The sequence below is a fragment of the Salvelinus fontinalis genome, chromosome 15 (assembly GCF_029448725.1).
Source record: "Salvelinus fontinalis isolate EN_2023a chromosome 15, ASM2944872v1, whole genome shotgun sequence".
NCBI classification, from domain to species: Eukaryota; Metazoa; Chordata; class Actinopteri; order Salmoniformes; family Salmonidae; genus Salvelinus; species Salvelinus fontinalis.
This window is the reverse complement of record NC_074679.1, coordinates 36,803,814-36,822,184: the sequence shown is the minus strand read 5'-3', so window position 1 is coordinate 36,822,184 and position 18,371 is coordinate 36,803,814. Positions and strand designations below refer to the sequence as shown.

At 41.1% G+C, this 18,371-nt stretch overlaps 1 protein-coding gene across 1 annotated transcript; it reads right to left on the bottom strand.

The window, feature by feature from the left end:
- Positions 1-162: 162 nt before the first annotated feature.
- traf3 (TNF receptor-associated factor 3) lies at positions 163-18,028 on the bottom strand. The gene is made up of 11 exons (XM_055863615.1): positions 17,688-18,028; positions 14,699-14,973; positions 14,391-14,442; positions 13,749-13,853; positions 13,323-13,487; positions 12,277-12,357; positions 11,998-12,072; positions 11,658-11,750; positions 11,218-11,358; positions 5,180-5,354; positions 163-4,888 (listed from the first exon to the last, which is right to left on the bottom strand). Exons 2-11 carry the CDS (start codon positions 14,968-14,970, stop codon positions 4,326-4,328), a joined length of 1,722 nt encoding a protein of 573 aa, XP_055719590.1. The 5' UTR covers positions 14,971-14,973; positions 17,688-18,028; the 3' UTR covers positions 163-4,325.
- Positions 18,029-18,371: the final 343 nt, after the last annotated feature.

The following is an 18,371-nucleotide window of genomic DNA, read 5'->3' as shown; positions in this document are numbered from 1 at the left end:
TGTTTCTCTGGTGCCCACTTTTCAGTTTCCATTGTGGGTTCCAGGATAGTGCTTGCCTGGTGATGTTGGAGGAGGCTTTCAGAGTGTTTGGCCAATCCATCTCCATCTTCTCCTTTGGATCTCCTCCTCCACAGGAACCAAACATCATAGGCAAGAGACAAATTCAAGTTCTTTTAAACAATTTTAATATTACACATTCAAAACATAACTTGTGCAAATAACATTCTCCACCAACCATCACGAAAACAAGTCCACTTTGTCACTTTATGTCTCAGCTCAATCAACATGGTTGGAGTTTGAGGCATTTTGCTTTCCCAACTGTTAAAAAATAATAATTAGCATGATGCACAGCATCCGTTTTGAACATTACAAAAACAATGTGTAAGGTATTGGTACAAAAAGCGGTATAGAAGTAATTTACAGATCTATATAGATCTTCAGAAATGAAAGGCTATTCCTGTTAACTCCACAAAGCAGTGGCATTCCTATACCAGTGTGTATCCATTCCTTTGTGCGATATGTGTCTGAAATAGCACCTGAATCCCTATGAAGTGCACTACTTTTGTCCAGCTCTGGCCAAAAGTAGTGCACTATATTGGGAATAGGGTGCCGTTTCAGATGCAGACTTTGCACACTGCCTAAGTACCAGGTCCACTAAAACCAAATCTGAAATAAGAGCCTGCATACAAAACACTACTACTCACACAACGCCTGTTAATAAAAGCTTGTCGATCAACAACGTTCTCCAACACCATCACAACACTGGAAACATCCATACTATACGTTACATTCTGTACTTTAACAATGCAATAATACAACCAAACTTCACCATCAATGCAAACACAACAAGGTAAAGTATTGTATCTCCTTATCCAACATGTCATGTGGGATTGTCTCTTCCGGCTTTCATTTAGAAATGTTTCATCAAACCAAGTCGGAGTTCTCCTTAGTGATATTTGATGTCTCCTGTAATATTTGTCTGTACCTCGACTTGTTTTGGATGATGCGCTGTCCCACTCATGTTCTTCAAGGCAGAAATGATTAATGTCGAAGTAAATGTATTCACTATCTCCATTCTATATGATCTTTAGTTTTGGTAGATTGCCATACATACATAATGGGTCCACGTAGTTTGATGATGGTTGCATCCTGATAACTTGGCTTAGAATGATCCACTCTCCATGCCATTTATACCTATCCCTGCTCTTAGTAACATAGACATTCTTTAGACTTATACAACGGGTGGGTCTAATCCTGGACACTGATTGGTTAAAACCACATTCAAGCCGGTGTCTATCCCACAAGTTACCACCGGCTAAAACTACGACGTTAAAATTACTGTTTTACTCTGTTCCATCTCACTGCGCAATCCACTGTCTCATCAGCCCAGCCAGGCAATTTATTAACTTGTTCTCCACTGTAAAAAGCATCTAGACATTCTCCCATTTCTTTTAGACTAGCAATTGGTTTTCAATAGCAGAGATTTGTATAAATCTTGCTGTCTGTCTCTCTGACATTTGCAACATTGTTTCAATATTGAAATTTGATCTCCAGCTGTCCCATAGCAATGAACATGTAGGGTCGGGAGTCGGGATGAGACAGACAGGCAGACAGATTTTATCAGCCAGTCGAAATCATGAACCACCATATTTGTTATGGATATATACAAAGAAATGTCAACAGAAAACAGGTCAAACAAAATCCTGCTAGTTCAATCTTTCCAGTTTCAGTTTGAAGTGACTGGGTTAGTTGTGTTGTTGGCTAGCTCCTCTGAACAAGTGCCCTGACGAGAGAGCACATTTTCTATGCCAGTTGAAATTGAACATCTTTAGCTCATTGTTATGGATGCATCCAAATAACGTCACTAGAAAACAGCTTAAACAAATGCAAATGCAGCTACGTTGATCTTATTCTAGCTGCACTGTTTGGCATGTCTGTGTTAGCTAAAGTTGGAAAGCTAGCAAGGGATAAGAAAGTTGCCAGCCATCAACGAAATCCATAGATTTAGAACAAAAAGACTTAACTGGGTCGTGCCTCTGGCAACTGAACCAATAGAACAAAGGACCAGCTGGCTTGGGTAGCAACCCTAGATTTCTGTCGGGACTATATCTCGTGGAAGGATGAAACAATATAAATTAATCAAAATAATGTTTTTATGGAAATATGTCAATCATTATTTGAATACGTTGGTAACCCGTTGTATAAAAGTGATAAGGCCCTCGAAGACGGTGTTTGGAGGACATATTGGCACGGTTTGCCTAACACCCGCGCAAATATATCCTCCAAACACCGGCTTCGAGGGCATTATCACTTAATTAAACCACCATGCTCACTGCTCTATTTAACATTCAGCCTGGTTGCCACTGGTGACCAGGGTTGTGGAGTAATGGATTACAAAAAAACGTTAACTGTAATCCATTACCAGCAGAAATATTGTAATCAGATTACAGATACTTTTGAAAAACGCTATGATTATTTCGAGGATTACATATAAATTCAGAAAGGAGGTTTGCGAAAAGAAATCTTTGACACTTGTTTTTTCAATGATGATTTGAATGTCATTGAGTAAACAGGTGCAAGTTTAAGTTTGTTCCACCTGAGCGAGTCTGACCACAAGTCAGAGACCACTATGATGACACACCAAATGTGTTTGATGGATCGCAGGAAAAGAGCAGGAATAGGCTTTTGTAGGCTACAGTCCAAGCTATGTCTGCCAATGGTGCGACTGCTGTCGGCATCCAAAGATTATACAACTTGAATAAAAGCTTGGAAGTAAGGATGACAGCAGTGGTTTAGTCAATAGCAATATGGATATCACTTGTAATTGATATCTACATAGCTCATTGATGTAAATCACACTGCTGCTCTCTCATTTCGCTATTTGCGACTTACGGATTGTGAATGGCTGTTCACAAATATAAATGGGTAATTAAACCCAATGGTTGAATTCAAAAAGTTTAAGCGGCATATCAATCATTGCTTTTGAAACCAGTGGACCCTCAGTGAAAATATGCTCTTGCAACAACTGCTTAGTGCGGATCCCAGCCTATGGAATAAAAGTGGGGCTTTTATTGCTCAATCTAATTCATGCCGATAAAAAAATTAAAAATCCATTGATTTTTGAGGAATATAACTTATAAATGCCTCAAATGTAAACAAACACGGTATAGCCTCATAACATGGTTAAAACAATGTTGATATCATGGATGGTCAGTCCTTGCATCCATAGCTGTGTCTTAATCTGAGAGTGATTACATTTCACCAGTCCCATCCCTCAGCTTTTTACCAAAACAGAGGCGGGGTGGCCATTTTGTTATTGTTTCATCTGTGGATTTGCCCTTTAAACAGCTGCATATTATCAAGATATTAAAGTGTCACCAACAAAAAGGTAAACAATTGGCCTACAGCAAATGGCATTCATTTTTAACATGTAAATAGCACTTTTCAGTAGTGCTCAAAGCATGCCATTCCATGAGTGCAGCATTTATTTTTGAACTCGAATCAATGAGCCCAATAACAAAATCAAACAACAGAATAGGGCTGGCTAATAAATCCTTAGTTTTGGGGTTATGCTCAGGTAAATATTTGGCTAATCTATACTTCCACATTTCCAAGTCCTATTCTTGAAGATCAAGGGGTATAACATTTATTGGAATGACTGGAAATCTGACAGAGTTATGTTTTTAATGTAAAGATATAATTTAAATCGTATTATTGTATGTAGTAGAAAGCGATGGGTTAGAAGAAGCCTACATAACCAACCCATAAAGTAAAATGTAACATCCATATAAGGCCAGCTATGTAAACTTTAACATTGATTTATCCTGCAATAGATGTTGTTCAATTGGTAACATACATTTGTCTTCTTCTAATGTGCCTCTTAAGGGGAAAATAATCTAAAAGTAACTGAATGTAATCAGATTACGTTACGGAGTTTGGGGTAATCCAAAAATTACGTTACTGATTACAATTTTGGACAGGCAACTATTAACTGTAACGGATGATATTTAGAAAGTAACCTACCCAACCCTGCTTGTGACATATCTCCCTTGTTGAAAAATAATCCTCTCACCTCTCTGGTGAGCAACACAGGGACCAAAGGCTACTGCTCTGAGGCCCACTCAGCTCTTTCTGCAGGCTTAGGCTACACACTGAGATCTGCAAAGAAACCTTATTCTGCTAACTTTTTTGTTCTGTTCTTTTCTCATTCTGCTTCCTTCTTTTTTACTCCATTTCATCTTGCAATCTCTCTCACATAAGGGCACCTCTCCCTCTGATAGATAAAACTGATCTGGATACATCTGCTGTTCTCTACAGACCATAGGTCAGGGGTCAGGGAGGTCAGACGTATCTACTGTGACCTTAATGAAGATGGTATCGTCCTTGATGTAAGTACCGTTCTCCAGCACAGTCTGAGCCACAAACAGCGGGCAGCCCGAGGCTATGTTCATCTCTGCCGTGGGCCGTCTGAAGCTGCTGCTATTGGGGTCTGGTTTAAAGGCATCCCCTAAGTGCTTTCTGGCTGGGCCCTGATCCATCAGCATCAAGGTCACCTTCTGCTTAAAGGGCCAGGGCAGCAGGGCGTCGTACTCGCCACGCATTACCACGAAGAACAGAGACAGGTGGGTTCCTTTCCCCATGCCGTCACCGTTCAGGTAGACCCGGGCACACATCTTGTAGCCAAAGTAGCCAGTGTAGAAAGGCTGGCTGTAGAGAGACAGGGTCTTTGACGCCACGGCCTCTTGTTTCCGCCGCTTGTAGTCACGGATCTTCCAGATGAGCATCCCATTGAAGGAGGCCGTCTCTAGGACCTGGAAGCGCAGGTCCATGTCTGCTAGGCGGATCTCATGGACGCTCAGCATGTCGTCGTGACGGGAGAGCTGTGTCTCTAAAGAACACGCAGAGAAACAAAAGCAAGCCAATGGAATAAGAGCCCTGTATTGTCTGCGCCACTCTTGACCAAAAAGCTATTTCAGTGGAGATCAAGTTTTTTCAATCATTACTTTGCTCATAATGTCGTTTCACACTTTGAGCATATCAGATTGGTCCAATGTCACATTACACTTTGAGAAACTCCTAAAAGAGTTATACAGGATTACAGGTTTTAGTGGCAGTGAAGTGGTAATGAAAAGCATTCACAAGACAAGTGTTGAGAACGAGAGAATTCAAGGTAACTCACCTAGTGTGTGTGTGGCTGGGTTGGCCCCGCCCCGTCCTCCTTCTAGAGTGGCGACTCTGGAGCGGATGCTCTCCACGGTTCCTCGGAGGGTCTCTACCTCCTCTCGGACAGACCTCAGAGACCTCAGCTCCAGCTCCATCTCCAGAAGCTTCTCAGAGTGGGAACTCATCAACTCCTACATGGAGGAACAATCACACACACACATGCAGTTACACACACTTCCATATAGGGCTGCTCGATCAATCGAATTTTAATCAAAATTGCGATGTTTACATGTGCAATATCCATATCGCATGAGGCTTCGATATTTAGAAAGTGCCACATAGCCGTCCGTAAAGACAATTTTTTAAACAGATTTCTCTTGCAGTCTCTCCTCTTTTATCCGCTTCCCAATCCCACACACACGCTAAACCCCACCCCCTGTCACTCAAGCAGGCAGAGTTCCTCACGCTCACGCTCTCTGATTGGTTATTACAGGGTCATAATTGCCCAATTAGATCAACTTAAGGATATATTTAAACCTAGGTCCACAACGTCTTGACCCCCCAACAATATACAAAAAATGTATACAGCAATACAATATTTCAGAGAATAAAGGAGCTTGAACTCTTGCTAGAACAAGAGAGGGAAGAGGCAAATTAAGTTTCTAATGAGGAAGAGGATAAACACGATGGAAGACAAATATGTTGCATAATATACACTGTGTACAAAACATTAGGAACACCTTCCTAATATTAAGTTGCGCCCTCTAAACAGCATGGACTCTACAAGGAGTCAAAAGCGTTCTACAGGGATGCTGGCCCATGTTGACTACAATGCTTCCCACAGTTGTGTCAAGTTGGCTGGATGTCCTTTGGGTGGTGGACCATTCTTGATACACATGGGAAACTGTTGAGCGTGAAAAGAACTGCAACACTGCTGGGTTTGACACAAACCGTTACGCCTGGCACTTACTACCATACTCTGTTCAAAACACACTTAAAATATTTTGTCTTGCCCATTCACCCTCTGAATGGCACACATACACAACCCATGTGTCAATTGTCTCAAGGCTTTCAAAATCCCCTTCCCTTCATATACACTGACTGAAGTGGATTTAACAAGTGACATCAATAAGGGGATCATAGCTTTCACCTGGTCAGTCGGTCATGGAAAGAGCAGGTGTCCTTACTGTTTTGTCCACTCAGTACCGCTAGGCATAACCTATAGACCTACTTTCAGAAACTGAACTGAGTGATATACTATTTGATATATTACTTCTTTCAAGGATGCAGAAGTTGAAGGAGTCTATTAAAGAGGCAGGAATGCAGGACTCCTTCGAACAGCTGAGCCCTGAGGAAAAGGCGTTCTGCAGGGCTCAAGTGAAACATGCATTGCTTCAAAAACAAGAGGGAGAAGATTCACAAAAGAGATTAAAGGAGTTTTCCCTACAATTACTACACCACAGCCCAAAGTGCTACAAAGAGCTGAGGAAGACATTCTCCCTAGCAACACAAAAGACTAAACAAATACCTGGAGAAGTTATTTTGAAGTGTGTCAAGTGGCAAATGTTTCAGACAGACTTTTCAGTGCTTATATGCATAGTCTAGGCCGGCTATTAGGAATTGTATTATTATTTTGTGTTTGTGTCCTCAGCCCAATGAAGAGGAGCACCGCGCATGACCACTGAAGAAAGAATGAGCATACTTGTCTTTGATGAGATAACAGTTAAAGATCATCTTGATTACATCAAGAGTTGATGGTGTCTGTTAAGACAAAAAGCCTGCCAGACAGGCTAGTGTTCATAGATCAGAAGCCTAACAGAAACATGGAAAGTGGTCGGCCTATATCATGTCTTCTTTACTTATCTATCATCAAGACAAAAAAGGACAACCACCTAAACTAACCAAAGGGACAACCACTTATACTAATGAACTCCTACTTTTACAGCCAATAGATTATTTAGTTTCCAAATCTACCATGCCCAGTGACCGTAGTCTCCCTTCAGGAGGATGCAGTTCATCTCCTTGATGATGTTGGACTGACTGGAAGGAACACTCTCTCTACAGCCTAGAGCTCTTGTTTGATCCTCTGTTTTTGACACCTGTTAAATCACACCTTAATGAATATTCAGGAATCATTTCAGTGAAAGCAGTAACTTGTGATCAGGGGTCCAACAATGTGAAGGCCATGACGGATCTTGGTGCGTCCCTAGAACACAAGGACAGCTGTCACACAGCCCACTGCATAAACATTGGTCGACTCATCCCCATCATCTTTGATGTACCTCATCTCTTTAAATACGCCAGAAAAACTTTAAAAAGCATGGACTAGAAGTAAATACAGCTTAGTTCATATAATAGATGATTACAAATGACTATATACTAATTATACTATCGCTTATTGAGATTCAATTGTTCAATAGGCTAATTACTATGCTTCTGTCTCTATATTTCTGTCTCTATAGGAGTCTGGTCATCAGATTTTGTGGCGGCACATCAAAATGTTTTACAACATTGATAAGACAAACAGCTTGAAGCTTGCTCCTAAGCTAACAGACCGACACATCCACCTGCCAACATGAGGGTTCGGGCTGGCAACTCAAATCTTCAGCCATTCTGTTACTGCAGGTAGGCCTTCACATACCTCATTTATCAATCAATGCCACTGCACACTGTCAATGTAATGCATAATGTTGCTGACTGGATCATCTGCATTACCTACCAATCTACACTGAACTAAAATAGAAATACAACAATTTCAAACATTTTACTGAGTTTCAGTCACATATATCATTAGGCCCTAATCTATGGATTTCACATGACTGGGAATACGGATATGGATCTGTTGGTCTCATAACTTTAAAAAAAGGGGGTGTGGATCACACAACCAGTCAGTATCTGGTGTGACCACCATTTGCTTCATGCAGCGCGACACATCTCCTTCGCATAGAGTTGATCAGGATGTTGATTGTGACCTGTGGAATGTTGTCCCACTCCTCTTCAATGGCTGTGTGAAGTTGCTGGATATTGGGGGGGGGACTGGAACACGCTGTTGTACACGTCGACCCAGAGCATCCCAAATGTGCTCAATGGGTGACATGTCTGGTAAGTATGCAGGCCATGGAAGAACTGGGACATTTTCAGCTTCCATGAATTATGTACAGACCCTTGTGACATGGGGCTGTGCATTATCATGCTGAAACATGAGGTGATGACGGCGAATGAATGACATGACAACGGGCATCAGGATCACGTCATCTCTGTGCATTCAAATGGCCTTCGATAAAATGCAATTGTGTTTGTTCTCTATAGCTTATGCTTGCCCATATCATAACCCCACCGCGACCATGGGGCACTCCGTTCACAACGTTGACATCAGCAAAACACTCTCCCACACGATGACATACACATTGTCTGCCATCTGCCCGGATCAGTTGAAACCGGGATTAATCCGTGAAGAGCACACTTCTCCAGCGTGCTAGTTGCCATTGAAGGTGAGCATTTGCCCAATGAAATTGATTACAATGCCGATCTGCAGTCAGGTCAAGACCCTGGTGAGGACAACGAGTATGCAGATGAGCGTCACAGACAGTTTGTGCAGAAATTCTTCGGTTGTGCAAATCCATAGTTTCATCAGCTGTCCGGGTCGCTGGTCTCAGATAATCCCGCAAGTGAAGAAGCCGGATATGGAGGTCCTGGGCTGGCGTGGTTACACGTGGTCTGCGGTTGTGAGGCCGGTTGGACGTACGGCCAAATTCTCTAAAACAACATTGGAAAGGGGGATACCTACTCACTTGTACAACTGAATGTATTCAACTGAAATGTGTCTTCCGCATTTAACCCAACCCCTCTGAACCAGAGATGTGCGGGGGGCTGCCTTAAATCGACAGGAGGCAGCTTATGGTAGTGAAATTATAAGGATATTCTCTGGCAACAGCTCCGGTGGACATTCTTGCAGTCAGCCAATTCCACTCTCCCTCAAAACATCTGATCTACAACTCATACTGTCTCCCATCGACCCCACCACTTGAACAGGTGTGTAAGAGTAGTTTATATTGCAGGAGATACACAATTCATTTTTTCACTCTGTTAAACAAAGTACCATACTCTTAAAACATCTAATTTTAGTGACATAGTTGATAACGAGAAACACAATGATTGACCACATTTTGTTGTGTAGTGTTGTACTCATATGACTATAAATAATTCTATATGAATAACTACATAAATCTAAGTCAAATTTAAAAAAGTGATTAATTTAGAGAATATGATCCTTTATCCCAACAATATACCAAAGCAATTGAGAAAAATGAATGTTACTAATATGGTTGACGTCACTCTTCTAAAAGGAAGAGATCAGTGACAGCGTCGAGGCAGAGGTGCAAGCGTATGTGGCTGGTGGCCATGTGTCAAATCAGTGCAGAGCTGCGCAGACAACCCAAAACAAGGGGCAGCCAAGAAAAAGTAAAACTGAAATGTTTAACAGTGTAGCTTAAAAACATTGATGAACTTTCAACCTTGCTGCCTAGTACGGATCTGTATTTAGACAGGGACATTGTACCATATCACCTGCATCACTCATACTGTATTATATTTATATTGTATGTTTACTTGATAAGAATTGTTATTACATAGACTATTCTTTATATTTTGGTGTTGTTGTATTTGTCATGCTCCTGCCTTGTTTGTTGTAGCTAGAATCACTGGTTCCTTATCATGCACGGTACTTTGTATCTGCAGCAGCAGCACTATTGCTGATGTCATTGGTCTCAAAGAGACTTTGGTCTCAACATATTACATATTATAAGAACAACGTAATGTCTCCTCGCCCACTCCAACCTATCACCCGGTCTCCTATCATAGTATCAGAGTTCTGCACTTTTCTTTGAATGTAGTACCACATTGGTACTTACTATGTTTAGATAGTTGTGTCCACTGAGAAAGTATGTGATGATTTGCTGGTGATTTAGCTACTGCTAAGCAGGTGCGGTTCCTTAATCCTTCCACTACCTCATCCTTCTAATATTACCCAACCATGATGGCTTTGCCAGACCAAGAACAATGACACCTGAAAAACTAAAACATTATGTTACATGATCTTCCTCACGTCTGTTTTATTTACATTTCCAGCTAGCTAACTCATTTCGATACGAACACACAACTAACACAATTGACTGCTTTTGCAAAATAGCAGATGACAAACTTCAACAACTCTCCTTTTTTAATCAAATTAAATTACGACTCAGAAACTCATCATTGTTCAAATTAACAACATATTTCTACAATTTGATTGCTATGTTTCTGTTGATCAGACGGTCTCTATATCGGTCACCACTCTACCGAAAAACAAATCTTTGCGATTGTGCGAATATAGCGCTGACGATTGGTCGTGAGCCTGCTGGGCGGAGCGTTATATGTTTCTCCATTAATTTTCCGCTGGGATTCTTATCTCCTCCTGTCTCTAAAATCTCTGGCTAAATCCACTGATAGGGCAAATATTGCTAGCAAACTTTTGCTAATATACAGGCCGGTACCAGTGGTGGAGTATATCAGCATTGTTTGTGCAACAGCTTGTTCTTAAAATCAGAGAAGAAAATGTTTGTCTGAATGTACCCATCTATTTAAATCGAATTAGGGTCCCCTGGGAAACACTGACCAACACTTTGGTTCCTACTCTGTCACAACTATCTCCTCCCTTACTTCCGTTGTCATGCCAAACAAAACTGCATTCCATGTGCCCACTGTATTCCAACCATAGCAATAGAATGATCATTCTAATTTTACGATTCTAACAGTTCACCCAAGTGTTTTGATCTATAATCGCAAGTAAAATCGCAATTACAATAATTGGTACAAAAATCTCAATTAATGTTTTGCATATATCGTGCAACCCTACATGACCGGACTTGACCTCCAACTGAGAAATCAGTAAATGGGACTGAAGGACAGTGCATTATGTCATGATGCATGTCAAAGACAAGTATTATTATGTATGCCAAAGGCGAGTATTACATCTTTATGATAAGGTTAGATAATGACACAGAATTGGACCTTTACCTGCATGGTATTGAGCTTCTGGTCCAGCTGTCTATTCTTCTCCCTCATCTCCTCGTAGTGAGACAATGTTTCAGAAAGACGGCTGCTCAGGCCTGGCAGAACCTTGTACCGCTCCAGAAGCTCTCCTTTAACATCCTCCACCTAGACAAGCGATAAACAATATCTGTTGTTATTACTGCTTCGTTACCCTGAACTACAGTAACCATTCAGCCCTAGAGTTCGTTGTTGTTATGAAGTTAGCTGTGTGGTTCATTTAGTTTCAATTCTCCCAATTGATTTATTTCGGGTACTTCCCAAAATTTATTTGGTTGTTAGTGTTACATATAAATGCACATACAAAAATGTGTGAATCAACATTTTCATTATGCCGATTCCATAAAATGTTTCCTCTAATTGTACACAGGGCAAATGGTTATAAAAATTAAAGTTAATTGCAGTACCTTGGCCTCCAGTGTAGTGTTCCTGGTTGCCATCAACCGCAGGTGTTCAGAGGCAAAGCTAGATTCATGGTCCCTCATGTCTTGGTTGAGGCCCTACAGAGGAGTAACAGGGAATATCATATCAGTAACATACCAGCTTAAAACTACTGTATGCTCTCCGAAATGTGGCTGAGTTGGTGTTCAGTGGGACAGTAGCACCACTTTCTTATGATCACAATAGCAAGACACCGGAGTAGGAGAGCCATCACAAGGAGTTCATAGTGGCCATGTTATTAGAACGTATATTAAACATAGTATTATTAAGAACATTTTTAACAGTCATAGTATCATGAAGACTGACCTTGAAATTACATCCAAAGCGGATAAAGGAGCAGGTGACATGAGCCTTTGGACACTCATGTTGATGACTTGTCAGCTGAGAGTAGAAACTCACATTTAGGTCCAATCATTTCCTTCTATATCAAGCATTTGCAGTACAACGTGGTCTCAATTAAATGAGCAACCATTGTATCACAACATCTAAAACTATGTTCATCCATCTGATGTTAAGTGGAAAGATGACCATTCTTGTTTTGCATGAATACAATTTATATTACGAACATTAAAATAAACTCCTTACTTTGCTCCGTAAGATGGAGGGGAAAGTACAGTGATTGGGGCAGGCCACCGGAAATGAAGGACAAACGGTGTCTTTGTGTTTCTGAAAAAGTTAGCAAGTAAAGAGAAATTGGCACTATGGAAAGAAAATAGACCTAGTAAATATTCACACAAAAAACATTGAACACAAATACTGAACTGGCTCTACAACATCAACCAATGATATTGTTTAGGGAAGTAACAGTGTTGTTATAGTCAGTGAATAAGGTGGACTTAAATACATGGGAGTACCAGAACGACAGCGAGAAGGTCAATTCTGGTGACTTTTTAAAAACACATTCTACTACAAAATTCATGAAAATGTAATGATGTTAACATCTGAAATATAGCTGATGTGCGCCACTACACTGTAGGGGGATGATGAGGAGCAAGTAGTGGCTGTGCGCTAATGGCTCTCATTCACGCCACTGTTTCCTTTAAATATACCTTGTAACGTGTCACTGATCTTAAAGGGATAGTGCAAGATTTGGCAATTAAGCCCCTTTTCTACTTACCCAGAGTCAGATGAACTCATGGATACCATGTGTATGTCTCTGTGTGAGTTTGAATGGAGGTAGTTTCACTAGTATGCTAGCTGTTCCCATAGACTTCCAGTCATTGCGCTAATGCTAGTCAGCAACTTCTTTCAAACTACAGTCATATTTTTGGGCTGCCTCTGCTAAATGAATATAGGGGAAACGCTGCAGTACTCATTTTGGGTGCCGGTCCTCTTTATATCCTTTTATACAGTATGTTGTTGTCTTAGGTCTCTCTTTAGGTAGTGTTGTCTCTCTTGGCGTGATGTGTGTTTTGTTCTATATTCATATGTTATTTCTTTTTTAATCCCAGCCCCCGTCCCCGCAGGAGGTCTTTTGCCTTTTGGTAGGCCGTCATTGTAAATAAGAATTTGTTCTTAACTGATATGCCTAGTTAAATAAAAATACAATTAGGTGCCAGTACTCATAATATTTCAAGAGTGAAAGAAAAATATTGATTTATGCAGTACTGCCAAGTAGTGGTTCCAGTTACCTGTAACTCAGTCATGGCCATCTTCTGCATGCAGAATTCACAGGTGGTCTCTCTGTGTTTACATTTCCAACTCAAATGTTCAGGAATGTCTTTGCGCATCATCTTCTCTTTGCACTTTCCCAACGGGCATGGCACCTCAAAATACGGACACACATTTAAATGATCCTGGGGGGGAAAAAAATTACATTTAAGGAAAAGGAATCATGAGTGTAAAGAAAATGTTACGTATTATTATAGTAATTCATAACAGTTGATGGGAAATGTTCAACCACTGTGACTAACATCAAGGAGAATTGTAGATAAAAAAAAAAAAAAATCTAAACGGTCATTCAAAATGGGTGGATCTTTTGCAGTTCAGAGTTTGAATACCGACGGTGTGCACTGTGCAACAATGGGACTTTTTATTTTCCCCAGTCAGACACTTACCATGACCTGCTGTAAACTTATCTGCTCCTTACAGCCGTTCTTTTCACTCCTGCAGTACACTCTCAGAGCCATAATCTCTCTACGGCAGCATACGTCACGGAAGACCTGACAAAACACACACAACACTATTGTCACTGATTATGTTCAAGGCCATTTAGAATGGGTATATAGCAGGGATGGGCAACTTTGATGGGGATGGGGACCACCAAAAATCTGAACACATCATGAGGGGCCTCAGTGGCTCGCGGGTCTGCGTACCCACATCCATACCCACACGCAGTCAGATGACGTTTTAAATGTTATTTAGTGCAATTCTACACATTCTGCCATAGGGTGGAGAGAAATGTTTGCAGATTTGAATTGATATGTGAATGAGTAACTAATAAACTAAATGGGTTGAGATCGCTCGCTAAACTAACTTATCAATCTAAAAAAAACGGTAGCTGATATTGGCTAATTGAGTGCACAACCAAATTTCGAAATGTACCTTGTGTATTCTACTATTTTAACTCTCAACAGTTAGTTGAGACCCTGACTGAGTTAAAAATTAAAAATAAAATAAAAAAAACGTTCATTTTTCTCCCCCTTGGGGCTGGTATATAGGGATGATGATAGTGATGCAAATCATTTTCATAGTCTTACCTTGTCTTTGAACAGAGACAAATTATCTTCTGGACATACTGGATTCGGTTTGCTGTAAAGTAGATTTAACTAATCATTTATGTCCAATCAAGCATCCTATTAACAACTAGTGGCCAATGACTTCATTATTCCTCAATCATCATCACATGATCATTGAATGACAAACCAATCTTACCAGAAAGACAGCTGACATATCACACACACTGACAAGAAGACAATTCAGTAATTTCTCAACTGTAACTTCCTAAAAAATAAACATACCCATTCATTCTCACACTCAGCATGAATATAAAATCTCTTCTCCTCACCTTAGCTGCTCAGAGATGCAGGTTTCACAGAACCTGTGTCCGCATTCTGTCTGCCTGGGGTTGCAGAGCACCAGCTTGCAGGACTCACAGCAGTACTTGGGTTCCGGGGTGGCTACGAAGTGGTCCCTAAAGCCCCCGTGCTGGGGTAGGAAGCCTGCCACGTGGTCGCTGGGCCAGGGGCGCTGGGCCAGGGAGAGAGCGGCCAGGGAGAGAGCGCATTGCTGGAGGGGGATCTGCAGCTCCCGCCCGTCCGCATTCCGCCCTGCTGACATGACCTGGGGAGGGCACACACACACACACGAGGTGAGAAATGTTTAATAAAATGTACAGTTGCAACATACAGGACAAACATAACATGGTGTTTCAGCTGTGTGTGTGTGTGTGTTAATGCTGAGCATTCATTGCCACATCAACAGCTCACGACTGTCAGGCCAAGCCTTGGGAAACCCCTTTATAACAGGCATAGCTAACTGGGGCTAATTTTATCTCCGCTCTGACTCGGAGCAGAGTGGAGTGCACAAGCAGGAAGGCCTGGGACTGGAATAAAACATATCCAAAATTAGATAGAGAGGACAGAACTTAAACTAGACTGACCCAAGCCTTTATTATTGACTTGCCAAAACGTTATTCACTTTAGGAGTGCAAGCCATAGGAGGGCAAGCAATCTAGGCTAGAACATCCTTCAATTGACTTAAATCCCATGTAAATATAGCATACACCATTCCAAAAAAACATGAACTTCTACTAGTAGGTTCTAGTTAAAATGGAGAACTGAGAAAGGTTCCCAAGAAGCTATAGATCAACTCTGACCTAATGACTGAACCATCAGCTCTACATCCTGTTACACATGGTTCAACTGGCTCATTCATATAGTACAACTGAACCCATTCAGACTGACACTGGTTAGGATATCAAGACTGGCCACTTCCACAACTCTGCCCTCAACGTTGAAAGTCCATCCAACCATCATCACTGGATGAGCAAATGGACTAGGCCTAGGCTATTCGCTGACCAGTTCATGTGGTTCGCAAGGGACTTCCTGGGATATTCAAGGGGCTTTTCCACAGGCATGTCCCTGTCTATCACCACTGACTGACTACACACACAACTTAGTACTCACACACACACAACTTAGTACTCACACACACACAACTTAGTACTCACACACACACACACACACACACACACACACACACACACACACACACACACACACACACACACACCAGACCCAGCTGGATAGAAGCTGTCAGCAAAAGTTAGAAATTTAGATTGGTTAGGCTAGATAGATATCTTCGTTATCTCCTACCTACAGTAACGCATATAGTCAATTTGAGATTGTTTCGAGTACATTTGGGCCAGGGACGAGATTAGTCAGGTCTATCTTCCTTGACAGGAAATCTGTTTCTGATGAAACGCTGAGCATTATGTTCAATTGGGTATTTCCCCTGTTAACACTCACTGAACACTCAGGTTTACATGGAGAATGTCCAACATCTTTTTAGAAACAGGCTCATTATTCTACAGTATTTCAACCTGGTCATAATGCTTTGATGCTGAAAGGACACATTGTGTCTAACAGTCAGCGGACGAAGAAAAGACGAGGGAAATCAGTTACATGTCATAGTTTCTCAGGCGAGATCCTCTCATATGGCCATGAAATGCATCAGCTATCTATTCTACTCAAACAATATCGGTACAGAGGGCAGTCTCTCCACTCCCATTATACATATGTAGCCAAGTCTTGTTATGCTGGTTGAGTAACATGACATCACAAAACAAAAACGAAACAAGTAGGGGAATTCTCTGAGTGACCTTTCATTGCACTTACAATTACCATAACCATGTAACTACTGGTATGGATAAAGACCATCATGAAAATAAAATAACAGCCATCATGACCATATGTATATATATTTTTTAATTGTGTGGAATGAACAGCTGACTGAAGACGGGATGGCCGGGCAGTTGAGTCTGTTTCTGCTGTAACATGGACTACGCAACATGATTAAACATTGTTGCTCTTTGCTGAAACAAGCAAGGTGTTGTAGCAAATGAGTCTTCAGTTGTCTAAGCAATGCCCCCCTCCCAGCAGCAACACATGCAGTCAGGAACGGAGGATGAGAGAAAATGTGCGTCTAACTGTTATAACAGTAACCGCAACCGCGATTACTTGGCTGACCAATTACCGTCATCCAAAATTCCATGACCGTCACAGCCCTAATTGCTCTAAATCAGATCAAAGTGTATTGGTCACATACACCGATTTGCAGATGTTATCGCAGGTGCAGAGAAATGCTCGTGTTTCTAGCGACATGGAACACTATAACCTGAAAGCAAGAGAACTTGGAAACAGGTGAATCTTCCCAGAACAGATTCATGTTTTTCTGATCAGTGATCTTGTGATTCTATTAAAGAATGTTTTCAATGTTTCATATGCATACATGCATACCGTTTGACATGTCTCAAAGGCATTATTGACATATGATAAGCATATATTTCAATACAAATATATTTCTGCACCCAATATTTACTATTACAAGACTGTTCACCGTGTCCGATAATAGAAACCACCCTCCAAAATAGAAAATCACGCAAATGACTTGAGGTACATTTTTGGACAACCAATTTGTCATAACTGCAATTCATGTATTGCACATGCATTGGTGTAAAACTGAAGATCTTATAATATGTCATGTCAACGTAAAATGACATGACAAGGTGATCATGTGGAATAATACATTTTTAGAATATGGCATTATTAGTACATTTTTACCATGGTTTAGATGGCTGAGTGAAGGCAATTCAGTGCACCACAATGGATGTTTTAAATTACATCATACCCCAATTTGAAGCCTCCCTCGTTCCACACACGTTTTGGCTCACAACTGCATGGCTACTCAACATGTTGCAATCTACAGACAGACATAGTTACACAGTCAAATTCACTATATTATAATTAGCTATCCCGTCTAGCAACAATACTTACATGAATCAGATATAACGTTGGCCAACGCAACGCCGTTTTCCAGGAGCTACAATGTTACAAATGGAGCTTCGATGAATGGCACGTTCATGAACACCACAATGTAACCGCTTACAATGAAAACGACCAAACACTGCCGGTTTTAAAACAGGCAGCTAGAGGCTTTTGATCGGTAGCTGACATTTTAAAAACAGAATGTTAAAAGAAAATGTACTAAATTCCATACGGGAATATACCAGAAAAAGCAGCCGCTGCTGACTTGCTCGTCTTGATGTCTAGTGGTTGGAAAGCCCCCTTTGCTTTGGCCTTACTTCCTCAGGAAATCCCCGTCAAGAAAAAAATTGTAGTCAGCCAGTGGTAGGCCATGATGTGTTGTATGGCATTTCCGCTAGATGGCAGTGTCGTCATCACCATCAAGTGTACTACGGGAATTGCTGTCATATACAAACGTGGGACATTTTACTGTTTGTAATGGTCTGTACCCATCACTTACAGCACGAGTCATTTCCTCCTATTCAGTAAAACATTTATTTTCTCCTCCTGTCCTCAAACAATACTTGATCCTTCTTCAGCAAAGGCATTTATTCAAAAATAACGTTTTTAACCAAGTCAGTTAAGCACAAATTCTTATTTACGATGACGGCCTACCCCGGCCAAACCCTAACGATGATGGGCCAATTGTGTGCC